Below are 25849 nucleotides of genomic sequence, written 5' to 3' on the forward strand. Positions count from 1 at the left end.
GCAAGGAATGCCGCAGAAATGCTGCAAGAGCAGCGCTTGTGTCCGCCGCACTTCTGATCACGTGCCACACTATCGCTGCACGCGCGAGGGGATTCAATGACCGAGACCGACCGGGGGCCCTCTCGCTAGCCACGCGTTGCATCGCGACAGCGAGGGCGTGCCCGCAGTTACCCCGCTCCGGTTTGCAGGATGCGTTACAAACACACACCCGCCTGCATCGGCAACCTTAAGCTTCCGTCTGCACGAAAACACCCAGGCGTGCCGTTACACAAACCCGGCGCATCCAAACCCACCCGCGCGCAACGGCAACCCCGGCGCCTCCGCACGCGTGCCCTGGCACCTGCCCTCGCCGCCGCCTTGCACGCGCGCCTGCAATCGCAGCCCGGCTTCCAGAGGCGCGGAAAGCCACCCGCCGCCACCGACCCGCCAGTTTGAAACTCTCGCTCATCAATCCGCCCCCCCCCAAACCCCTCCCTCCGCCTCCACCCGGGTGGGCTGGCGCGTCTCTCGGCCTGGGCAGGAGGAGCCCTCGTGGGGCGCACGGCCTGCCCCTCCCGCCTCCCCCCCCCCTCCTCTCCTCTCCCCCGGCCCCAAGCAGGTGCGCGGCGCGACTCTGGGCAGCCCCAGCGGCCGAGAGCGCGCCGGGCGGGCGGGCCAGCCGGCGGCGGCGCCACGGTTCCACGCGGGGCTCTCCATCTGCGGCGGCGGCTGGCCGGTGCTTTGCAGCCCCACGGAGGGCAGGCGGGGCGAGGCTTGGCGGGTGTGCTTGCAGCGGCCCAGCCGGGCACTGGCGATTAGCGGAGGCGGAGAGGGGAGGGGAGGGCGGGAGGGAGGCTGGCCGGAGGCGCACAAGGCTGGCAGCGCGCACGGCGCCGGAGAGGGCGCTCGGCCGCGCGTCTTGCGCTTAATCCCCCCGCCTGGGCGTCCTTGAGAGAGGCGCCGGCCCAGGTGGAGAGAGGAGCGCGCGGCGGGCCCCAGCCGGCCAGGGACCCCCCCCCGCCCCCCAGTCGCCGGGGCCTGCAGGCGCCGCTCGCCAGCCATGAAGCCGGGGGTCTCTCCCCATGCCAGCCGCCCGGGCGCCGCCGCTCTCGCCGCCCCAGCTGCCGTGGCCGCCGCCGCCGCCGCTTCTCCTCCTTCTCCTCGCCGGAGCTGATGGGGCGCCGGGGCCAGCGGTGAGCGGCGTTGGGGCGCCCGCGGGCGCCGGGGCGCGCAGGAGGGCGCCGGCCACCGTCCCGTCTCGGAGCACTCGGATGCGGGGAGGCCCGTCCAGCCCGGAGCGATGGGCGAGTGGACCATTTTGGAACGGCTGCTGGAGGCTGCGGTGCAGCAGCATTCCACCATGATCGGGAGGTGGGTAGAAGAGGACCCCCCCCCGTCCCCCAGTCCGGCCGCCGGGCCTTCGGAAGCCGCGGGGAGGGGGGCGCAGGGGCTTCGTCCCGTCCTGGGATCGACGGGCGTGTTCGCGCGGCGCCGAACGCTGCGTTTCCCAACTGGGTTTCTGCTGGATAACCCCACTTGCAAAACGCATCGCTGAAGGCAGCGTGAAGGCGCCCTGAAACTTCCACTTTGGGAGGCTGGGGGGGGGGGACACACGAAGGGGCTGCGGGGTTTGCTGGCCCGGAGAAGGGGAGCGATGGGGCGCGGGGAAGCGGGGTTTCCACTTGCCTCTTGACTTTTGGGCACCTTGGCACCGGGAGGGCGCAGCCGGCGGGCGGTGGGAAAGCTGCCCTTCTTTGGAACGCCTTTGCCGAAACCCGGGCGCCCCCCCCTCCCCTTCCTCGCGGGCCTGCGCTTGGATATCCCCTGGGGTGGGGGGGGGGGGCTGCCCGGCTGCGCGCCAGGGCGTTGGAGACGCTCTGCCCGGATCTCTTGCGCCCGGGCGCTGGCGGAGAAGGTTGGGGAGGCCCGGGCGATTAGCCCGCAGCGGGGACGGGGAGAGTAGGAGCCAGTGGTTGGAGCCGCAGAGCGTGCCGGGAGGGGAGGCCGGATTCCTGCTTCCCTTTTTTTCAGCCCGCCCCGGCCGGGTAACCCTTTCCTTGCGCTTTGTGTGGGGCGGGGAGAGAGGGCGCTCCGAGGCAATGCAGAAAGGGCCCGTGGGTCCGGGGGGAGGGTCTCCTCCTCAAGAAGGGGCCTGAATTCCTGCATCGGCTGAAGATGGAGAAAGGGACGGCAGGGCAGAGAGGTTATTATATGTATAGCAGGGGCGGCCGGACTGCAGTTCCGGAGCCACGTGTGGCTCTTCCGCACATATTGGGTGGCTCTTGAAGCCCCCACCCCCCGCCCTGCTGGCCAACTTCGAGAAGGCGTTTCACTCTTTCGATCACTTCTCCAAGCCAAGACAGCCGGCAGCTTGGAGAATGTTTTTCAAATTAAAGTTACTTTATTTCCACCCCTCTCTCCCACTTCACCTCTCCCTATTGTTGGAACTCTCTGTCTGGGCAGTGATGCTCTGTGTTCTTGGTGCTTGGGGGGGGCACAGTGGGAGGGCTTCTAGTGTCCTGGCCCCACTGGTAAACCTCCTGATGGCACCTGGGGGTTAGGGTGTTGGACTGGATGGGCCATTGACCTGATCCAACATGGCTTCTCTTGTGTTCTTATGTCTGGGCAGTGATGCTCTGTATTCTTGGTGCTTGGGGGGCACAGTGGGAGGGCTTCTAGTGCCCTGGTCCCACTGGTGAACCTCCTGATGGCACTTGGGATTTTTGGCCACTGTGTGACACAGAGTGTTGGACTGGATGGGCCATTGGCTTGATCCAACATGGCTTCTCTTATGTTCTCATCTATTGCCTTCCTTCCTTCCTTCCTTCCTTCCTTCCTTCCTTCCTTCCTTCCTTCCTTCCTTCCTTCCTTCCTTCCTTCCTTCCTTCCTTCCTTCCTTCCTTCCTTCCTTCCTCCCTTCCTCTGACCTTCATGTCTTGCAGCTCTCAAGCATCTGGCATTTATTTCTATGTGGCTCTTACATTAAGCAGGTTTGGCCACCCCTGGGTTATAGGATAACGCCTGAGAGGTTATAGGATAAGTTTCTCAAAAAGGTGCCTGCCCCAAAGAGTCGCCTGGGGGGACATTCGGCAGAGGAGGGCTAGAGACCAGGAACATGTGGTGAGTCTGAATACATTGATGTGGCGGAGAAAGGCAGACGTGTGGCATGGCAACCCTAGACCAAGGGTGCCTTTGGGCATGTACAGAGTGCCTCCTCCAGCAGACTGAGTGCCTCCCCCCCCTTCCCCATTCACAACTAAGGTCTTTCTGATCAGGTGTGAGGAGTCCCCCAAAAGCCGGGCAGGCACAGAAACAGTATGTGTGAGAAATGACCAAGGGAAAGAATGTGAGATAAGCGGATTTCTGGGGTGGCTGCTGTAGGACCCTGCAGTATTTCTTTGGGCTTCCTGGAGACCAAGTCCCACGAGGAAAGGTTGAAGGAGCTGGGCATGTTTAGCCTGGAGAGGAGGCAGCTGATAGGTGGTAGAATCTCCATCTTCAAATACTTGAAGGGCTGTCATATAGAGGTTGGTGTGGAATTGTTTTCTGTAGCCCCAGAAGGTAGGACCAGAACCAACAGGTTGAAATTCAATCAAGAGTTTCCAGCTAAGCATTAGGAAAAACTCCCTGACTGTTAGAGCGATTCCTCAGAGTAACAGGCTTCCTCCTTGGGAGGTGGTGGGCTCTCCTTCCTTGGAGGTTTTTAAACAGAGGCTGGATGGCCATCTGACAGCAATGAGGATCCTGTGAATTTAGGGGGAGGGATTTGTGAACTTACTGCATTGTGCAGGGGGGTGGACTAAATGATCCCGGAGGTCCCTTCCAACTCTAGGATTCTTTGATTCCCCACCCTATGTTTACCCCCATGTTCTCCTCCCCTCTTGCAGGAGTACAAAAGGTGAGAGGCCTGTTTCCTGCAGGGACATTTGGGGAGCTCCTTGGGGGGGCAGCAGGTAGGGGAAAGCAGGCTGAGACAAGATAAGAACATAAGAGAAGGCCAGTGGCCCATCCAGTCCAACACTCTGTGTCACACAGTGGCCAAAAAAACCCAGGTGGCATCAGGAGGTCCACCAGTGGGGCCAGGACACTAGAAGCCCTCCCACTGTTGCCCCCCCCCCCAGCACCAAGAATACAGAGCGTCACTGCCCCATAAGAACATAAGAGAAGCCATGTTGGATCAGGTCAATGGCCCATCCAGTCCAACACCCTGTGTCACACAGTGGCCAAAAAACAAACAAACCCCAAGTGCCATCAGAAGGTTCACAAATGGGTCTAGAAGCCCTTCTACTTTGTGTGGGGTGGAGGGGGGGAAGGCTTCAAAAACCTAGCAAATTAGGAGGAGAGAGTGGGAATTGGTGCTGGAGTGGATGGACACAGGAGAGGTGGAAGAAAGATTAACAGCATTTAAGTGCTTACAAGCTGCCAGCCTGGGTAAGCCGGGTGGTCCATCCATTCCAGCATCCTGTCTCCAAGGGCAACCGAGCCTGGATGCTGCAGAGAAGCCTCCTGAAGCTCCTTCCATCCACCTGTTGGATTTCCACTTTTGGCCGTGCAAGTGTTGGCTTTCTCGATCATCCCACAGCCTTTTAGCGTTTATACCGGGGGTGGCCAAACTGTGGCTCGGGAGCCACATGTGGCTCTTTCACACACACTGTGTGGCTCTTGAAGCCCCCACCACATTGAGCCCATCTTGGTGGGGAGGGCGGGGTATAAATTGAAATAAACATAAACATTGGCTGGCTTGGAGATGGCACTTCTCTCTTTAAATCACTTCTCGAAACCACGTCAGCTGGTGGCATTTAAAGTTGCTTTATTTCTACCTCTCCCTCCCCATCTCCTTTCCTTCCTTCCCTCAAACATCTGATGTTCGTGTCTTGTGGCTCTCAGACATCTGACATTTATTCTATGTGGCTCTTAAGTTAAGCAAGTTTGGCCACCCCTGGTTTATACACTCCCCATTTGCTGTCTCCATTGCATCATTTGATCTCTTTCCCCGCTCTTTAGCAGTGAAAGTACCTCCTTCCTCCAAAGATTTACATCCCCGCGCACTTTCTCTTCCCAGATTTAAAGAGCCCCCAACATGCCCTCATTTCACCCTTGCCTTTTGGCCTCCCCTTTTTCTTTTAAAAAAGATACGTTTGCTGCCTAAATTTCTAGATGGCGAGCAAGACTTATCTCCTTTCAGTGTTGTAAATATGCATAGACATCCCTCGTCCTTGGCCGTCTAGCTGGGTCCAAGCCATTTGCAATATTGTGGATGCTCTCAGGCCGACGACAAGCCCAACTTCAGTCAGATCAAGGTGGAATGGGAACTCCCTTTTCTCTTCCTTCCAGCCAAGAGGTCTTTAACTTCAGACTTCAGGTGGGCAGTGGTCCATCTAGTCCAGCATACTGTCTCACACAGGTGCTAGCCAGTTCATCTGAAGGGCCATCAACAGGGCAGAGAGGCTGAGGCCTTCATAAGAACATCAGAAGAATCCTTCTGGATCAGCCCAGTGGTCCATCTCGTCCAGTATCCTGTCTCACACAGGGGCCAATCAGTTCCCCTGGATGCCAACAACAGGGCATAGAGGCTGAGGCCTTCATAAGAACATCAGAAGAGCCCTTCTGGATCAGACCAGTGGTCCATTTCATCCAGCATCCTGTCTCACATAGGGGCCAACCAGTTCCTCTGGAGGGCCAACAACAGGGCATTAGAGGCTGAGGCCTTCATTAGAACACCAGATGAGCCCTGCTGGCTCAAACCAGTGGTCCATCTCATCTAGAATTCTGCCTTGCACAGTGGCCAACCAGTTTCCCTGGAGGGCCAACCACAGGGCATAGAGTCCGAAGCTTTCCCCTGATGTTGCTGCGTGGCTCTTGGTGGCAACTGAGAAAGGGCCTTCTCTGTGGTGGTGCCAAAACTTTGGCACTTCCTCCTCAGGGAGAATGATCTGTCTCCCTCTAATGGTGTCTTTTGTTAGTGGGTGAAGAAGGCTGCAGATTTATACACCGCCCTTCTCTCAGAATCAGAGTCTCAGAGTGGCTTACAATCTCCTTTCCCTTCCTCCCCCACAACAGACACTCTGTGATGTGGGTGGGGCTGAGAGGGCTCTAACAGCAGCTGCCCTTTCAAGGACAAGTCCTGCGATAGCTACGGCTGACCCAAGGCCATTCCAGCAGGTGCAAACAGAGGAGTGGGGAATCAAACCTGGGTCTCTCAGTTAAGAGTCCGCACACTTCACCACTACACCAAACTGGCCCTCAAATACCTGCCGTTTAACCACTACACCAAACTGATCTTTCCGATTCTTCTGGCATACCCCCATCATGGCTTTTGGCCCTCCTACTACTACTGTGTGTGTTTTAATTGAATTTTATCATTTTCACCATATTTCAAATTGGGTAAACGTCTCAATGGTTTTAATGGCCTTTTGGATTGATTGGGCGGAAAGACAGCATAGAATTTTTTTTAAAAAATAAACTAATAAATAAAATCATGAGAGGGACCGAGTCTGCTTTCTTCCCCCGCCCCCAATTTCAGTGTTTTCCAGCCTTTCCCCTGTTTACCAACAGGTTGAGGTTTGAGATGGGTCCACACACCAAGAGAGTTGTGCTTTGGCCTAGTTGAGGCTGGTCTGCTGAAACCCTGGAATGTGGCCGCAGCTTATGAAAAGGCAGGTCTAGGGCAGAAACCGGATATGGTCTGGCTACCCTCCAGGTGTGTCAAACCAGCTAGGGGTACCTGGGTCATTCAAGCCCTTTCTTCCCCTCTTCTGAATCCAACCCTTGACTTTCCTGCTTGCTCTTGTGTGCAGATCTCTTTTTATCGCTAATTCCGATGTGAGAGCCAGTTTGGTGCAGCGGTTAAGTGAGCAGACTCTTATCTGGGAGAGCCGGTTTTGATTCCCCACTCCTCCACTTGCACCTGCTGGAATGGCCTTGGGTCAGCCATAGCTCTGGCAGAGGTTGGCCTTGAAAGGGCAGATGCTGTGAGAGCCCTCTCAGCCCCACCCACCTCACAGGGTGTCTGTTGTGGGGGAGGAAGGGAAAGGAGATTGTAAGCCGGTCTGAATCTCTGATTCAGAGAGAAGGGCAGGGTATAAATCTACAGTCTTCGTCTTCTTCGTCGTCATCTTCTATGTGTAAATGGCCCAGGAGTGAACTGAGCAGCCCTCCATGTTTCTGAGGGCTTTTTCTTGTAGCAGAAACACCTTTGCTTATTAGGCCACACCTCCAAGAGCTTCTAGGAGGCCCTGTAATAAGAGTCCTGTAAGCTCCAGGAGGATTTGGTACATCAGGGGTGTGTGGCCTAATATGCAAAGACGTTCCTGCTACAAAAAAAGCCTTGGACTAGTACTACAAGCCAGCACTGTGGGGGCCACTCAGCTCAGGCCCTTCCGCAGCAACAAGGATACTCATTTTGGCTCCTCTGGTGCTCTCTTCTGCCGCCTCTGCCTGCACAGGGATGGCCAAGCTTGCTTAACATAAGAGCCTCACAGAATAAACGTCAGATATCTGAGAGCTGTCAGACATGAATGTCAGATGTTTAAGAACCATGAGACAGGAAGGAAGGAAAAATGGAAAGAAAGCAAATAGACGGGGCAGGAGATAAAGGTGGAAAGAAAGGCTCAGCCTCTATTCTCTGTTAGCAATCTGGGAGAGCTCGTTGGTTGCTGGATGAGACAGGATGCTGGACTAGATGGGCTGCTGGTCTGATCCAGCAGGGCTCTTTTTATGTTCTTACCAGTGGAAGGCCTTGGCCTCTCTGCCCTGCTGTTGGCCCTCTGTGTGAGACGGGATGCTGGACTAGATGGGCCACTGGTGTGATCCAGCAAGGATCTTTCTAGATTCTTATGAAGGCCTCGGCCTCTCTGCCCTGTTGCTGACCCTCCAGAGGAAGTGGCTGGCCACTGTGTGAGACAGGATGCTGGACTAGAAGGACCACTGGTCTGATCCAGCAGGACTCTTCTTATGTTCTTATTAGAGGAAGGCCTCGGCCTCTATTCTCTGTTGTTGGTAATCTGGGAGAGCTCGTTGGCCGCTGGGTGAGACAGGATGCTGAGCTAGATGGACCAGCAGGGTTCTTTTTATGTTCTTACCAGTGGAAGGCCCTGGTCTCTCTGCCTTGTTGTTGGCTCTCCAGAGGAATTGGTTGGCTTCTCTGTAAGACAGGATGCTGGACTAGATGGGCCACTGGTCTGATCCAGCAAGGCTCTTTCTAGGTTCTTATGAAGGCCTCGGCCTCTCTGTCCTGTTGCTGGCCCTCCAGAGAAACTGGCTGGCTTCTGTGTGAGACGGTGCTGGACTGAAAGGACCACTGGTCTGATCCAGCAGGGCTCTTCTGATGCTCTTATCAGAGGAAGGCCTCAGCCCGTCTGCCCTGTTGTTGGCTGTCTAGAGGAGTGTTCCCCAAGGTGGGTGACATTGCCCCCTGGGGGGCGCTGGAACGATTCAGGGGGGCAGTAATAGCCTTGGGCGCAATTGGGGGGCGGTGAATAAAAATAAGGGGGCGGTGGAAGCATGAAGGGAGAAGAGAAGAGGGTGGGAGGTGTCAAAACATCACGTTTCTGGGAGGGGTCCAGAATTTCCAATTTAGAGAAAAATTCCAATTAACAAAAATCGCGGATTCCTTTTTGTCTGCTTAAAAGCCCCGCGGCACAGAGTGTTGAAGCTGCAGTATTGCAGTCCTAAGCTCTGCTCACGACCTGAGTTCGATCGCGGCGAAAGCTGGGTTTTCAGGTAGCTGGCTTGGGGTTGACTCAGCCTTCCATCCTTCCGAGGTTGGTAAAATGAGTACCCAGCTTCCTGGGGGGAAAGCGTGAATGACTGGGGAAGGTAATGGCAAACCACCCCGTAAAAAAGTCTACCGTGAAAACGTTGTGAAAGCAACACCACCCCAGAGTTGGAAATGACTGGTGCTTGCACAGGGGACCTTTCCTTTCCTTTTGTCTGCTGCTTAGTGCGAATTCACCCAATTAGACTAGTAATGAGGACCAGAACTCCTTCCAATTAAAATATAAGGATGCAGTTTATTTACAAGACAGAATAAAAAAAAATAGAGGTATACAGACAAACAAGAAAGACAGAAACAAAAAAGCTTACTAGTCTACTCTAGCCAATACTCGCTATAGGTAGCAGCTTCTCAAGGTTGCTTGCAGTTTCTCTCTCAGCAATACAATTCAAGTCAGGACAGTGGAAGCGCTGAGGCAATTACACAAACTTCTCTAAAGAGTTTCAACCTGCAGCTTTCTCCTCACAAGGTTTTCTGCAGAGCGTCAAGCTTCTTCCAGTCCTCTGGTTACCAGGTGGTTGCTTCTGTTGATTTCAGCCAACCACAATGCCCCAGACACAGAGACCGATTTCCCACTCACCTTCCCCCCCTCTCAAGTTCCTCTTCTCAGGGGGGCTTCCTTCCGATTTCACACTATCTGTCCCAGGGCTGCAGCTAGCGTCCACTTTTTCACACCACAAACAGAAACTGGGTTTTAGAGGTTTCTGTTTGCAGCGCAAAAAAGCTGAAGCTAGCTTCAGCCACAGGGCAGATAGTGTGAAATCGAAGGGAAGCCCCACTGATAAGAGGAGCTTGAGAGCAGTGTAAGACGAGTGGGGAAAAAGGTCAGAGTGTCTTCTGCAGCACGGGAGTAGGTGGATAGGTGGCCACCTTGGGTGCCACACTTCCAGGGAGCACTGCTAGGCACCCCCTTCCCTTGTGGCACAATTGCGCCAGCCAGCAGGCAAACCAAGAGCCCCAGGTGGTGCTGCTACGCCACCACTCTTCTTCGCAGGGCAAACACTTTGTGCGCTTGTCAGGGGCTTCCAAGGAAGCCTACGAAGAGCGCCCCATTTTACCGCTGCCTGCTGCTTTCAGGTTGAAAGCGGCTGGGTAGAACACCTTCCCGTTGCATTCGTTGGAGCTGACAAGGGGAGAGTGGAGAATAATTATAAAGAAATTTCAAAAATTCTCTGCGTATGGGAATGTTACTATGGGTTTTTTATAAGATAATTTTAGAATTTCAAAGTGTCTTTACAACATCTTTGTTTACTCTGCGCGCAAATATGTAATTGCGTCTTTTAGTCCACTTTTTGAAGGTAGATTTCCAGGGGGGCGCCGTATAACGGTTTTTTTTCTGAAAAGGGGGCGTTAGGCCAAATAAGTTTGGGAACCTCTGGCCTAGAGGAACTGGTTGGCCACTGTGTGAGACAAGATGCTGGACTAGATGGACCACTGGTCTGATCCAGCAAGGCTCTTCTTCTAGATGCTCTCAATGACTGTGCTATGGAGCAGATGGTCACAGAACCTATGGACCAGTGGCCTGATCCAGCAGGGCTCTTCTTATGTTATAATGAAGGCTTTGGCCACTTTGCCTTGTTGTTGGACCTCCAGAGGAACTGGTTGTCCTTTGTGTGAGACAGGACTAGATGGACCAGTGGACTCTTCTGATGTGCTTACGAAGACCTCGGCCTCTCTGCCCTTTTGCTGGACTTCCAGAGGTAGGTAGACCACTGCTCTAATCCAGCAGGGCTCTTCTTGTTCTTATGAAGACCTCGGCCTCTCTGCCCTGTTGTTGGCCACCCAAATGAACTGCTCGGCCACTGAGTGAGACAGGATGCTAGACTGGATGGACCACTGGTCTGATCCGGCAGGGCTCTTTCTTTTGTTCTTATGAAGGCCTCAGCCTTCATAAGAGCCGTTTTGGTGTAGTGGTTAAGTGTGCGGACACTCATCTGGGAGAACCGGCCTTGATTCCCCACTCCTCCACTTGCACCTGCTAGCATGGCCTTGGGTCAGCCATAGCTCTGGCAGAGGTTGTCCTTGAAAGGGCAGCTGCTGTGAGAGCCCTCTCCAGCCCCACCCACCTCACAGGGTGTCTGTTGTGGGGGAGGAAGGTAAAGGAGATTGTGAGCCGCTCTGAGACTCTTCGGAGTGGAGGGTGGGATATAAATCCAATATCTTCTTCTTCTCTGCCCTGTTGTTGGCCCTCCAGAGGAACTGGTTGGCCACTATGTGAGACAGGATGCTGGACTAGATGGACCACTGGTCTGATCCAGCAAGGCTCTTCTAGATGCTCTTAATGACTGTGCTATGGAGCAAATGGTCACCGAACCTACCAGGGGTGGGGCGATCCTGGATTTGGTCCTAAGTAATGCCCAAGACTTGGTGAGAGATGTAAAAGTGATCACACCGCTTGGGAGCAGTGACCATAATGTTATTGATTTCACCATCTGTATAAATAGGGAGTTGCCCAAAAGACCAGCCACAAACATGTTTAACTTTAAAAGGGGTAAATTCTCTGAGATGAGGAGGCATGTGAAGAGGAAACTGAAAAGAAAGGTAAATACAGTCAAAACCCTTGGGGAAGCTTGGAGGCTATTTAAAACTACAATCCTAGAAGCTCAGATAAAATATATACCACAAGTTAGGAAAGGCACAAACAGGTATAAGAAAAGGCCTGCATGGTTAACAAAGTAATGGAAGCTGTAAAAGCTGTAAAATTTTCCTTTAAGCGGTGGAAAATTAATCCAAGTGAGATTAATAAAAGGGAACACAGGCTGTGGCAAATCGAATGCAAGTCTGTGATCAGGCAGGCAAAAAGGGACTCTGAGGAGCATATTGCAAAAAACATAAAAACCAACAATAAAAATTTCTTCAAATATATTAGAAGCCGGAAACCAGCCCAGGAGGCAGTGGGGCCCTTGGATGACCAAGGGGTCAAAGGATTACTGAAGGAGGATAGGGAAATGGCTGAGAAGCTGAATGCATTTTTCCCCTCCATCTTCACTGTGGAAGATGAGAAGTGTTTGCCCACTCCAGAACCACTAATTTTGGAAGGGGCGTTGAAAGACCTGAGTCAGATTGAGGTAACAAAAGAAGAGGTCCTACAACTGATTGATGAATTAAAAACTAAGTCACCGGGTCCGGATGGCATACATCCCAGAGTTCTGAAAGAACTCAAAGTTGAACTTGTAGATCTCCTGACAAAAATATGTAATCTTTCATTGAAATCTCCCTCCGTTCCTGAAGACTGGAAGGTAGCAAATGTCACCCCCATCTTTAAAAAGGGTTCCAGAGGAGATCCGGGAAATTAGAGGCCAGTCAGTCTGACTTCAATACCGGGAAAGTTGGTAGAAACCATTATCAAGGACAGAATGAGCAGGCACATTGATGAACACGAGTTATTGAGGAAGACTCAGCATGGGTTCCGTAAGGGAAGATCTTGCCTCACTAACCTGTTAGAGTTCTTTGAGGGGGTGAAGAAACATGTGGACAAAGCGGACCCAATAGATGTTGTTTACCTTGACTTCCAGAAAGCTTTTGATAAAGTTTCTCATCAAAGGCTCCTTAGTAAGCTCGAGAGTCATGGAGTAAAAGGACAGGTCCTCTTGTGGATCAAAAACTGGCTAATTAATAGGAAGCAGAGAGTGAGTATAAATGGGCTGTCTTCACAGTGGAGGACGGTAAGCAGTGGGGTGCCGCAGAGCTCAGTACTGGGTCCCATGCTCTTTAACTTGTTCATTAATGATTTGGAGTTGGGAGTAAGCAGTGAGGTAGCCAAGTTTGCAGATGATACTAAATTGTTCAGGATGGTGAGAACCAGAGAGGATTGTGAGGAACTCCGACGGGATCTGTTGAGGCTGGGTACGTGGGCGTCAACAAGGCAGATGAGGTTCAGTGTGGCCAAGTGCAAAGTAATGCACATTGGGGCCAAGAATCCCAGCTACAAATACAAGTTGATGGGGTGTGAACTGGCAGAGACTGACCAAGAGAGAGATCTTGGGTCGTGGTAGATAACTCACTGAAAATGTCAAGACAGTGTACAATTGCAATAAAAAAGGCCAATGCCATGCTGGGAATTATTAGGAAGGGAACTGAAAACAAATCAGCCAGTATCATAATACCCCTGTAGAAATCAATGGTGTGGTCTCATTTGGAATACTGCGTACAATTCTGGTCACCGCACCACAAAAAGGATATAGCATTGGAAAAAGTCCAGAAAAGGGAAACTAGAATGATTTGGAACACTTTCTCTATGAAGAAAGGTAAAAATGCTTGGGTCTCTTTAGCTTGGAGAAACGTCGACTACGGGGTGACATGATAGAAGTTTACAGGATTATGCATGGGATGGAGAAAGTAGAGAAAGAAGTACTTTTCGCCCTTTCTCACAATACAAGAACTCATGGGCATTCAATGAAATTGCTGAGCAGTCAGGTTAAAATGGATAAAAGGAAATACTTCTTCACCCAAAGGGTGATTAACACGTGGAATTCACTGCCACAGGAGGTGGCGGCGGCTACAAGCATAGCCAGCTTCAAGAGGGAATTGGATAAAAATATGGAGCAGAGGTCCATCAGTGGCCGTTAGCCACAGTGTGTGTGTGTGTGTGTATACACACATATATTGGCCACTGTGTGACACAGAGTGTTGGACTGGATGGGCCATTGGCCTGATCCAACATGGCTTCTCTTATGTTCTTATGATGTTCTTATGAAGGCCTCAGCCTCTATGCACTGTTGTTGGCCCTCCAGAGGAAGTGGTTGGCCACTGTGCGAGACAGGATGCTGGACAGAACGGACCACTAGTCTGATCCAGCAGGGCTCTTCTGATGTCCTTCAGCTCTTCAGGAAAGGTTTCTTCCAGGGGTGGGGGGCAGCCTCTCTCTCTCACCTCTTCCTGCTGCTTCTCCAGGATCCTGCTGACGGTGGTGGTGATCTTCCGCATCCTGATCGTGGCCATCGTGGGGGAGACGGTCTACGAGGACGAGCAGACGATGTTCATGTGCAACACGCTGCAGCCGGGCTGCAACCAGGCCTGCTATGACAAGGCCTTCCCCATCTCCCACATCCGCTACTGGGTCTTCCAGATCATCCTGGTCTGCACCCCCAGCCTCTGCTTCATCACCTACTCCGTCCACCAGTCCGCCAAGCAGCGCGACCGACGCTACTCCTTCCTCTACCCGCTGCTGGAGAAGGACTGCGCCCGCGACGGCCGGAAGGTGAAGAACGTCAACGGCATCTTGGTCCAGAACCCGGACGGCTCGGCCAAGGAGGAGCCCGATTGCCTGGAAGTGAAGGAGATCCCCAGCACCCCCATGCGGCCCCCCAAGAGCTCCAAGGTCAAGCGCCAAGAGGGCATCTCCCGCTTCTACATCATCCAGGTGAGTCTTCTGCAGGTCTGGGAGCGGAGGACTTGGGGGGGCACAGGGGGGGGGGGCTTCTAGCGTCCTGGCCCCACTGATGGACCTCCTGATGGCTCCTGGGTTTTTTGGCCACTGTGTGACACAGAGTGTTGGACTGGATGGGCCATTGGCCTGATCCAACATGGCTTCTCTTATGTTCTTCTATAGAGCAGAGGTCCATCAGTGGCTATTAACCATAGCATATTGTTAGAACTCTCTGTCTGGGGCAGGGATGCTCTGTATTCTTGGTGCTTGGGGGGGGGCAACAGTGGGAGGGCTTCCAGTGTCCTGGCCCACTGGTGGACCTTCTGATGGCACATGGGTTTTTTTGGCCTCTGCGTGACACAGAGTGTTGGACTGGATGGGCCTTTGGCCTGATCCAACATGGCTTCTCTTATGTTCTTATATGGAGCAGAGGTCCATCAGTGGCTATTAGCCACAAGGTACAGATGGAACTCTCTGTCTGCGGCAGTGATGCTCTGTATTCTTAGTGCTTGGGGGGGGCAACAGTGGGAGGGCTTCCAGTGTCCTTGCCCCACTGATGGATCTCCTGATGGCTCCTTTTGGCCACTGTGTGACACAGAGTGTTGGACTGGATGGGCCATTGGCCTGATCCAACATGGCTTCTCTTATGTTCTTCTATAGAGCAGAGGTCCATCAGTGGCTATTAACCACAGCATATTGTTAGAACTCTCTGTCTGGGGCAGGGATGCTCTGTATTCTTGGTGCTTGGGGGGGCAACAGTGGGAGGGCTTCCAGTGTCCTGGCCCACTGGTGGACCTTCTGATGGCACATGGTTTTTTTTGGCCTCTGCGTGACACAGAGTGTTGGACTGAATGGGCCTTTGGCCTGATCCAACATGGCTTCTCTTATGTTCTTATACGGAGCAGAGGTCCATCAGTGGCTATTAGCCACAAGGTACAGATGGAACTCTCTGTCTGCGGCAGTGATGCTCTGTATTCTTAGTGCTTGGGGGGGCAACAGTGGGAGGGCTTCCAGTGTCCTTGCCCCACTGGTGGATCTCCTGATGGCACCTGGGTTTTTTGGCCACTGTGTGACACAGAGTGTTGGACTGGATGGGCCATTGGCCTGATTCAACATGGCTTCTCTTATGTTCTTATCATACGCTGAACATGTGTCAGCAGTGTGATGCAGCGACTAAAAAGGTCAGTGGAATTTTGGTCTGTGTCAACAGAAGTATAGTGTCCAGATCATGTAAAGTGATGGCTAAAGATGGGTAAAGAGCAGCTTTACTCTGCTCTGGTAGGACCTCACTTGGAGTATTGTGTTCAGTTTTGGGCACCACGTTGTAAGAAGGATGTAGGCAAGCTGGAAGGGGTCCAGAGGAGAGTGACGAAGATGGTGAGGGGTCTGGAGTCCAAGTCCTGTGAAGAAAGGTTGAAGGAGCTGGGCATGTTTAGCCTGGAGAGGAGGCAGCTGAGAGGTGATAGCATCACCATCTTCAAGTACCTGAAGGGCTGTCCTACAGAGGATGGTGCAGAATTGTTTTCTGTGGCCCCAGAAGATAAGACCAGAACCAATGGGTTGAAATTAAATGAAAAGAGTTTCTGCCTCAGCATTAGGAAGAACTTCCTGACCGTTAGAGTGATTCCTCAGTGGAACAGGCTCCCTCAGGAGGTAGTGGTTGTCACTGTTCTCTTGGGGAGGGACGTATGTCTTCTGGCTGAGCCCCTGAAGGCTCTCTCTCTCCTAAGAGCCAGTTTGGTGTAGTGGTTAAGTGTGCAGGTTCTTATCTGGGAGAACCGGGTTTGATTCCCCACTCCTCCAGTTGCAGCTGCTGGAATGGCCTTGGGTCGGCCAGAGCTCTTGCAGGAGTTGTCCTTCAAAGGGCAGCTGCTGGGAGAGCCCTCTCAGCCGCACCCACCTCACAGGGTGTCTTTTGTGAGGGGAGAAGATATAGATTGTGAGCCGCTCTGAGTCTCTGATTCAGAGAGAAGGGCGGGGTATAAATCTGCAGTCTTTTTCTTCCTGGAGATTTAGAACAGATAAGGCAGGCGTCTGAGGGCACGCTGCGATTCAGTGCCAGGTGAAGGCAAAAGAGAGAATCACAAAACCCAGTATTTGCTGCAAAGGTCAGCTAGTTGGGACTGAACCTGGGACCTTCTGCGTGCCAAACAAGGGCTCTTCCACTGAGCCGCAGCCCCTCCCCATGAAACCTGCTTCCGCCCTGAGTCCAGCCAGCTCACCTCCAAACACCACAAGCCCCTTTCTGCCAAGTTCTGGTCCCGAGTATCTACCCGGAACACCCCCCTGCACCAAGCAGGACTGGCCAGCAGCAGGGCACTGCTGTCGAAGAGCACAGCGAGGCCAGGCCCCAGCGCTTCAGGACCTGGGACAGCTCCCAGGCTGTTGAGATGCTCCCGGAAGCCCTCGGAGGTCCCTCCACTATTCCACATTTTGACCGGTGGAGGTCCTTCCACTATTCCACATGTTAAAGTCCTCCTCCCAGTGGCGCAATTCAAAACTGCACCTGTTGAATTATTACTCTCACACATAAAGTGTGCAAATAAGCATTTCAAAAAGGTCAAGGTAGTCCCCTGTGCAAGCACCAGTCGTTTCCGACTTTGGGGTGATGTCGCTTTCACGGCTTTTTCACGGCAGACTTTTTACGGGGTGGTTTGCCATTGCCTTCCCCAGTCATCTACACTTTCCCCCAGCAAGCTGGGGACTCATTTGACCGACCTCCAAAGGATGGAAGGCTGAGTCAACCTGGAGCCGGCTACCTGAACCAGCTTCCGCCGGGATCGAACTCAGGTCGTGAGCAGAGGACTCCGACTGCAGTACTGCAGCTTTACCACTCCGCACCACGGGGCTCTTTAGTGCAGTATCAAACAATACATGCAGCAAGACAGAATGCACACCCTCTCGTCGCTCCCCCAGGCCGTTTTCGCTATCGAGGTCTTAGAGGCGTCGCCTTCTGCCGCTTTTTGCAGTCGGGACCTCGGTTGGAGTTCAGGGCATCGTTCTGTGCAACTTCTCTTAGAGAGAACAAAGACCGTATTTCCTGGATTATTTACGGTTTCGTAGGAGTAACCCTTCGTCAGCCTTCTCTCAATGCTGCTTTTACTGGAGCCTCAGTACACTGAATTCATTCATGGATCAACGCATGCATTCACAAATCTCCGCTACCGGGGCTTTTTTTTGTTTTTGTAGCAGGAACTCCTTTGCATCTTAGGCCACACCCCCTGATGTAGCCAATCCCCCAAGAGCTTCCAAAGGAGAGCCTTGGAATTCTAGCAGGAGCTCCTTTGCATCTTAGGCCACACCCCGTGATGTAGCCAATCCCCCAAGAGCTTACAGTAGGCCCAGTAAGAAGAGCCCTGTAAACTCCTGGAGTATCGGCTACATCAGGGAGGTGTGGCCTAATATGCAGAGGCGCTCCTGCTACACAAAAAGCCCTGGGGAGCTGAGCCATCGTTTGCAAGTGGAAGATCCATACCCAGAATGGGGTCTGGCTTGCAGAAGAAGGGAGAGGTTGGGGTGACTGAACTCCCTGTTGAGTTCTTTGAAAACAAGTTCACGAGGGAGGCCTGGGCAACAGCGCTTGGCTCAGCAGTAAAGCTGTATTTGTCTTCAGCCCCTGGCATTGCCCCGCAAAGGATCTCTGGTATCTGGTGAAGGAAAGTCTGTTCACTGCCTAGGAACCTGTAGAGCAGGACTCCTTTGTTATGTGGGCTGAATCCGACATAAATAAGACCTTGTCGGGCCAGGCCATGTCAGGTTGGGCCGGGCTTGTTAGGCCGGGCCATGTGTATACCGATTTAAGATAAGGTAAAAAGAGCCCCGTGGTGCAGAGTGGTAAATCTGCAGTACTGCAGTCGGAGCCCTCTGCTCACGACCTGAGTTTGATCCCGGCGGAAGCTGGTTCAGGTAGCTGGCTCCAGGTTGACTCAGCCTTCCATTCTTCCAAGGTGGGTAAAATGAGTCCCCAGCTTGCTGGGGGGAAAGTGTAGATGATTGGGGATGGCAAGGGCAAACCACCCCGTCAAAAGTCTGCCGTGAAAGCAACGTCACCCCAGAGTTGAAAAACAACTGGTGCTTTTTAAAAAAAAGTTCAAGGTAGTCCCATGTGCAAGCCCCAGTCGTTTCTGACTCTAAGGTGACGTTGCTTTCACAACGTTTTCACGGCAGACTTTTTACAGGGTGGTTTGCCATTGCCTTCCCCAGTCAGCTACACTTCTCCCCCAGCAAGCTGGGTCCCCATTTTACCGACCTCGGAAGGAGGGAAGGCTGAGTCTGAGATTAAGTAACAGAAAAAAATAATTGTGTTTCTGTCCTTTATAAAATTTATAAGATTAGGAAGCAGAGATATAAACTTTTTCAAGGACATAGACAAACACAATTAAAGATTTTTTAAAAAACCCCTTAAAATATGCTTAAAACATTAGCACTCGTTGGTCTTAAAGGGGCTTTCTTTGTATTTCTCCCACGGGATCCAGGGAACTGGGCAGAGGAAGCTCTGGCTCTTTCCTGCCTTCTCCAGGGGACTGGGGGGAGGGATGAGTCTCAGCCAATAGAAGGAAAAGAGGCTTAGCTCAGTAGCTCTGCTGTGGGGTTGAGAGAGCCTGGCAAAGCAAGCTACTCCTCCCCCCTTCCTCCCCAAGGAAGGAGCCTCAGCCAATTGAAATAATAGAGGCTTTGCTCTGTAGCTCCTCTGCGATTGAGCAAGCCTGGCAAAGCAAGCTGAGATGCAGAAGGAAGCAAAGAGAGAGGGAGAAGGAAGCAGATGACAGCCAGCTGCTCGGGGGGGCCTGATCCGGGCCGCATGTTGGACACCCCTGCTGTAGAGCCTCGGCCGCCCACAGCAGGCAGTAACAGAGCTAGATAGGACCATGTTCAGAGCAGTGGACTCCTTCCAGGGCTGAATAGGGGGTGTAGGAGTCTTATCTCGAGACAGAGGCAAATCCTCTGCCCCACCTAGCAATTTCCCGTCTGTTCCAATCAAGCTGACTGCAAAATGGACGGCACCTTTGCATCCTTGCCTGCCCCTTCAGATTGGGATAGAAGGACTCTGGGATCGCCTTCCTGACTTGTATCTGACGAAGGGGGATTTGGCTCTCGAACGCCCAGAACCTGAAAAATCTCATCGTTGCCACGAGACTCGAATCGGGGTGGTACCAAGGCACCTTTTCCTGGCTGGGCTTTTATTGCGGGCCACGCGGAACCACCGGGTTGAAAGAGGCAAAAGTCTGGGAATCGCTGCTTTCTTTTTGAACGGATGGTTTCGTTTGTCTGGGTTTGCTTTCGGAAAAAAACAAGCCGCGACTGGCCAGGAAAATGGCACCGATTTCGCACTAGGGCTCGTTCCAGGTGGAGAGCCCTTTTGCCCCTGGTGCTTCTCGGTTTTCGCACAAGCTGTCCCGGAGTTTCGAGTTGGCGCAATGCTTTTCCGCAGCGAGCGAGATCCTCTTACAAGCAGTTTCTGTTTGCTGCGGAAAAGCGGCGTGCCAACTCAGCACCGGGGACAGCTTGTGCGAAAACCGGAAGAAGCACCAGGGGGGAAAGGGCTCTCCACCTGGAACGAGCCCTAGTGCGAAATTGGTGTGGGTTTCAAGGGCGAATGGTCAACCAAACTCAGTCCCTTTAAGCTGCCATCCCGCTATCCATAGATAAAACTGTGGCTGGCCAAGAAGATGGGTTTCAAAAAAGAGCCTTGTAAGCTCTTGGAGGATTGGCTGCATCAGGGGGGTGTGGCCTAATATGCAAAGGAGTTCCTGCTAGAATTCCACCTCTGCTGAGAAGTATCTGCGCTTTCCTTAGTCTGCGTCTGGTTCCATTTCCCCTTCGGCCTTCCATTCCATTCAGCTCTGCCTCCAGTGACAGACTTGTTTCAAACTGCGGCTTGGGCGCCCATGTGGCTCTTTCACACATCCTGTGTGGCTCTTGAAGCCCCCACCGCCTCGTCGGCCAGCTTGGAGAAGGCATTTCTCTCTTTAAATCACTTCTCCAAGCCAAGCCGGCCTGTAGCTTGGGAAATGCTAAAGTTGCTTTTTTCCACCCCTCCCTCCCTCCCTGTTTGCCCTTCCTTCCTCCTTCCCTCCCATCTGACTTTCATGTTTTGTGACTCTCAAACATCTGACACTTATTCTGAGTGGCTGTTAGTTTAAGCAAGTTTGGCCACCCCGATACAGAGGGGGGGGGGGGGTCCAAAAAAAGGAAAAGAGGGATTATGTAATGTAATTGTATATATCAAAGATAATTATATATTACAGAACCATACAAAAATTTCTCCTCAGCATTCCCTTCGTTCATTACAAATTTAAGACTCTCTATAAAAATACAATGGTCTTTACATCTGTTGAGGTGTTTTTATATTCAGCTTGTTTTACATTTCAAAATTCCGTAACTCATCTATTTCGCAACTTCATTATTAGCTTCATCCTTGCTACATATTCGGATTACGTATTTCACGGTGGCAGACATTTTGGAGGGTTTTTCACCCCCTCTCAAAATGCCAAACATGCCCAAGGTTGGAGACTCCAGTCTAATCCCTTACAAACCTGTGTGCCCAGACCTTCTGAGATAAAGAAGGCAGGGATCTGGTACAGGGCCTTATCAGTTGTGGCAGCAAAACTCTGAATTCATCTATCCCCTTCTATTGCTGTCTTCCCCCCGCAGGTGAAGACTTTCCTATTTCATTCGGAACTCACACAGTGCCTTTCTTCCTAACCAAAGTTTTTATCAGTAGAAAAGAGCAAGAGCCCCGTAGCCCAGGTGTGTCAAACTCATTTGTTATGAGGGCTGGATCAGACATAAATGAGACCAGGTTGGGCCAGGCCATGTGTGTACATATTTAAGATTAGGTAGCAGAGATATAAAAGTTATAAAGAACACAGACAAACATATATATTTAAAAAACTTAAAACATGCTTAAAACGTTACCACTCGTTAGTTTTTAAGATGCTTTCTTTGTATTTCTCCCATGGAATCCAGGGGACTGGTTCTTTCCTTCCTTCCCCAGGGGACTGGGGGGAGCCTCAGCCAATAGAAGAGAGGCTTGGCTCAGTAGTTCTGCTGTGCGATTGAGAGAGCCTGGCAAAACAAGCTATTCCTCCCCAAGGGAGGAGCCTCAGCCAGTGGAGAAAATAGAGGTTTTGCTCTGTAGCTCCTGTGTGATTGAGCAAGCCTGGCAAAGCAAGCTGTGATGCAGAAAGAAGCAAGAGAGCGGGAGAAAGAAGATGACAGCCAGTTGCTCGGGGGCCTGATTCGGCCCCCGAACTGCATGTTTGACATCCCTGCCGTAGCCCCTTAAAGACTAACAAAATTTGTGGCAGGGAGAGGAGCTTTCGCAAGCCACTGCTCAATTCTTCAGACTGTATCGGAAGGAGTGAGCAGAGACTCATGGAAGGTCATCTCCTGCCACAAATTTTGTTAGTCTTTAAGGGGCTATGGGACTCTTGCTCTTTTCTGCTGCAGCAGAGTAACATGGCTACTCATCTCCATCGGTCACAATGTTTTTATTTTTTGTATTCTATTTTAACTCTTTTTCATTGTTTTAAGTGATGTGTGTTGGGGGGAGGCAGGGGTGGAATTCTAGCACGAGCTCCTTTGCATATTAGGCCACTCCCCCCGATGTAGCCAATCCTCAGAGAGTTTACAAAAAAAGACCCTTGTAAGCTCTTGGAGGATTGGCTACATCGGGGGGGGGGGTGGCCTAATATGCAAAGGAGCTCGTGCTAGAATTCCAACCCCCAGGGGGAGCGGACTTGAATTGAATAGTTTTTAAAATGTGATTTTTATCATGGGCAGAAAGGCGGAATTCAGGGTTTTTTTGTAAAATAAAATAATCCTGTCCTCTTCCAGGTGGTTTTCCGCAATGCCTTGGAGATCGGCTTCCTGGCGGGCCAGTACTTCCTCTACGGATTCAACGTCCCCGCCATCTTCGAGTGCGACCGCTACCCATGCGTCAAAGAAGTGGAGTGCTATGTCTCCCGCCCCACTGAGAAGACGGTGTTCTTGGTCTTCATGTTTGCCGTCAGCGGCATCTGCGTCCTCCTCAACCTGGCCGAACTCAACCACCTGGGCTGGCGCAAGATCAAGACCGCCATCCGCGGCGTGCAGGCCAGGCGGAAATCCATCTGCGAGGTGCGCAAGAAGGACATCTCCTCGCTGGCCCAAGTGCCTACGCTCGGACGGACGCAGTCGAGTGAGTCTGCCTACGTCTGAGCTGGTTCCGATCCCGCGGCGGTGGGGAAAAGGGCGCTCAGTGGATCGGAAGTCGCCAACGCAAAAAAAAAAAGAGAGAGAGAGAGAGAGAGAGAGAGAAAGATCAAACCGAACTGACCACAATACCTCCCAGGTTCGCGATGCAATATTCGGCGGGTGCTTTCCGAAAACCCTCCTCTCTTTGTAAGAGGGAAGGGTGTCACATTCGCTTTAAGGGCTGATTGGGGAAATTCAGCCCCTGGAGAGCCAGGTGGCGGGAGGGGGGAGGGGCGGTCGTCCCACCTTGCCGTCCCTTCATCTGGCTCCAACATTTTAACTCTTTTTCAACACTCTTATGGTGCAAGCGAAAACGGTGGGGTTCGCGGGAACTTGTGCCTAAGACGCCTTTTTATGGACTGGGCGGTGCAGACGCATGAATCGGTATGCGCAGGGGGGTGGCTTTTTAGAGAGAATTTTTTTTTGGGGGGGGGGGGCTTGCTTTAAGGAAAGGTGGGGGGAGAGGAAGAAGTTTACTGCGCCCTTCCTCCTGCATGGCTGGCTCTCTGCTGCGATGTAAATACTTCACAGGCAAAATGTGATTTTTACAAAATACAAAAACGAGGAAAAACAGAACAAAAAAAAGGTAAGGTATGCAATAAAAAAAACCGGAACGTTTTCTTCATTGCTCTGACGAACTCTCACTTGGGAATTCCACGTCGGGGAGCGGGAGGGTGATCCACGGAGCCTCTTGCATCGGTCTGTGACTGTACAAGAAAAGCAACCAAGCCTGAATTCTCAGTTTCTGCTCAAGTGGAACAGTTCTGAGAGAACTTGTGGCTGACCAGGTTGCCAGCCTCCGGGGGGTGGGGGGTTGGAGATATCCTGATCTCCAAACCACGGAGTCCAGTTCCCCCGGAGAAAAATGGTCGCTGTGGGGTGTGGATTCTATAGCGATCTAGCCGCTGCGGGTACCTCCCCTTCTTAAGTTCTACCTCACAACTCTCCAGGAATTTCCCCATCCCAAGCTGGCAGCCCTAGATCTGAGCCTGGCAAGAAAACTGGCACCTCCCACTCTTTCCCCCATGCCCCATTCTGCCAATGCTCCCTCTAAACTGCGGAGTCTTGTGAGCGAAAATTCTACTTTGTGAGCTGCAGGCATTAAAGATGTAAGCCACTGCATACACTAGTTTGCTCTGGGGACATTTTTCCTGAGCTGAGCCAAAAAATGTGTGAGCCGGAGGCTTAAGAACTGTGAGCTAGCTCACACTCTCCACTTAGAGGGAATACTGGTTACTGCTTCCTTTTGCTTAAAAAGGTCAAAGGTATTCCCCTGTGCAAGCACCCGTCGTTTCCGACTGCTGTGACGTTGCTTTCGCAACGTTTTCACGGCAGACATTTTACAGGGTGGTTTGCCTTTGCCTTCCCCAGTCATCTACCCTCCACCCCCCCGCAAGCTGGATACTCCTTTGACCAGCCTTGGAAGGATGGAAGGCTGAGTCAACTTGAGCTGGCTACCTGAGCCCAGCTTCCGCCGGGATCGAGCTCATAAGAACATCAGAGAAGACCTGTTGGATCAGGCCAGTGGCCCATCCAGTCCAACACTGTACACACAGTGGCCAAAAAAACCCAGGTGCCATCAGGAGGTCCATCAGTGGGGCCAGGACACTAGAAGAACTCCGGTTGTGAGCAGAGCGCTTGGACTGCAGTACTGCAGCTTTACCACTCTGCGCCACGGGGCTTCCTTTTGCTTAAGACATCCCCTATCGCTCCCCTTTCCGAATGCCATCTTTTTGGGGACTGGCTGGGGAAACCTGACGATGCAGGCCCCAAAGCCAAGTTCTCCCTCTGCAAGCCTATCTTCTCCACGCACGCTCCCCCTCTCTCTCTCTCTCCCCCCCCCCTTCACTCTCAGCTGTGGAGCCCTCTCATCCCTTAATCTGCTCTCTAATAGGTCTAAAGCGGAGAAGGGGGTTAACCGGGCGCCATCTGGCTCGCCCGACCAGGGAAGGCAGAGGCCCACGATCTTTGGGCGCCAAAGGCCCAGGAAAGGAAGACGGCACACCAGGCCAGCAGCTCTTCCTGCCTCTGCAAGTGCGGGAGGGAGGGAGAAGTCGCCAGTCCCTGCAAGCGGACTCTTCCTAGGCCCTGGTTGCTTCACAGGATACACCCCCCCCTCCCCTTGCTCCCTCCGCTTTTCTGTTTGCTAATCCACCCCGTCCCCTTAGCGGTTCTGCTGCGGCCCCTCCCCATCTCCCCCCCCTTTGACCCCCTGTGGAGCACTGTAAGCCGCTTTGACGTCCCAGACAGATGAATGGAGGGACCCGGAGCCCCAAAAGACAGATGCACTCAGCAGGTATTCCGGGCGCAAGAGCAGGATCACAGCAAGGAGTCCGGGGAGGGGGGGGGAGAACGGAGTCCTCTGCAAAGGAAGGCACAGGCCATCCCTCCTAGAACAGCTCTGCGGACCCCGTCTCTTGTCTCTTTTCCTCTTCCTTCAGCGCCCACCGTTTGATGGGACAACATCCAGGCTTTTTTTCTTGGTAACAGGAACTCCTTTGCATATTAGGCCGCACCCTCCCTGATGAAGCCAATCCTCCTGGAGCTTACAGCAGGCCCTGTCTGAAGAGCCCTATAAACTCCTGGAGGATTGGCTACATCAGGGCGGGGTGTGTGGCCTAATAGGCAAAGATTTCCTGCTACAAAAAAAAGCCCAGGCAATGTCTAAGGCAGGGGTGGGCAAACTTGCTTAATATAAGAGCCTCGTAGAATGTCAGGTGTCCGAGAGCTGCAAGACATGAACCATCAGATGTTTGAGAGCTGTGAAGATGATATTGGATTTATATCCCACCCACAACTCCGAAGAGTCAGAGCGGCTCAGTCTCCTTTACCTTCCTCCCCCACAACAGGCACCCTGTGAGGTGGGTGGGGCTGGAGAGGGATCTCACAGCAGCTATCCTTTCAAGGACCACCTCTGCCAGAACTATGGCTGACCTGAGGCCATTCCAGCAGCTGCAAGTGGAGGAGTGGGGAATCAAGCCCGGTTCTCCCAGATAAAAGTCTGCCCTTTCAAGGCCAACCTCTGCCAGAGCTATGGCTGACCCAAGGCCATTCCAGCAGCTGCAAGTGGAGGAGTGGGGAATCAAGCCCGGTTCTCCCAGATAAGAGTCTGCCCTTTCAAGGACAACTCTGACAGAGCTATGGATGACCCAAGGCCATTCCAGCAGCTGCAAGTGGAGGAGTGGGGAATCAAACCCAGCTCTCCCAGATGAGAGTCTGCCCTTTCAAGGACCACCTTTGCAAAGCTATGGCTGACCCAAGGCCATTCCAGCAGCTGCAAGTGGAGGAGTGGGGAATCAAACCCGGCTCTCCCAGATGAGAGTCTGCCCTTTCAAGGACAACTCTGCCAGAGCTATGGCTGACCCAAGGCCATTCCAGCAGCTGCAAGTAGAGGAGTGGGGAATCAAACCCGGTTCTCCCAGATAAGAGACTGCCCTTTCAAGGACAACCTCTGCCAGAGCTATGGCTGACCCAAGGCCATTGCAGCAGCT

At 52.7% G+C, this 25849-nt stretch overlaps 1 protein-coding gene across 1 annotated transcript; it reads left to right on the forward strand.

The window, feature by feature from the left end:
* Window positions 1–1094: 1094 nt before the first annotated feature.
* Window positions 1095–22391, forward strand: LOC132586028 (gap junction delta-2 protein-like). The gene is made up of 3 exons (XM_060257946.1): window positions 1095–1350; window positions 13646–14114; window positions 21960–22391. The coding sequence occupies exons 1-3, from the start codon at window positions 1280–1282 to the stop codon at window positions 22320–22322; spliced, it is 903 nt and encodes a 300-aa protein (XP_060113929.1). The 5' UTR covers window positions 1095–1279; the 3' UTR covers window positions 22323–22391.
* Window positions 22392–25849: the final 3458 nt, after the last annotated feature.

Source organism: Heteronotia binoei, chromosome 17, assembly GCF_032191835.1.
Source record: "Heteronotia binoei isolate CCM8104 ecotype False Entrance Well chromosome 17, APGP_CSIRO_Hbin_v1, whole genome shotgun sequence".
NCBI lineage: Eukaryota > Metazoa > Chordata > Lepidosauria > Squamata > Gekkonidae > Heteronotia > Heteronotia binoei.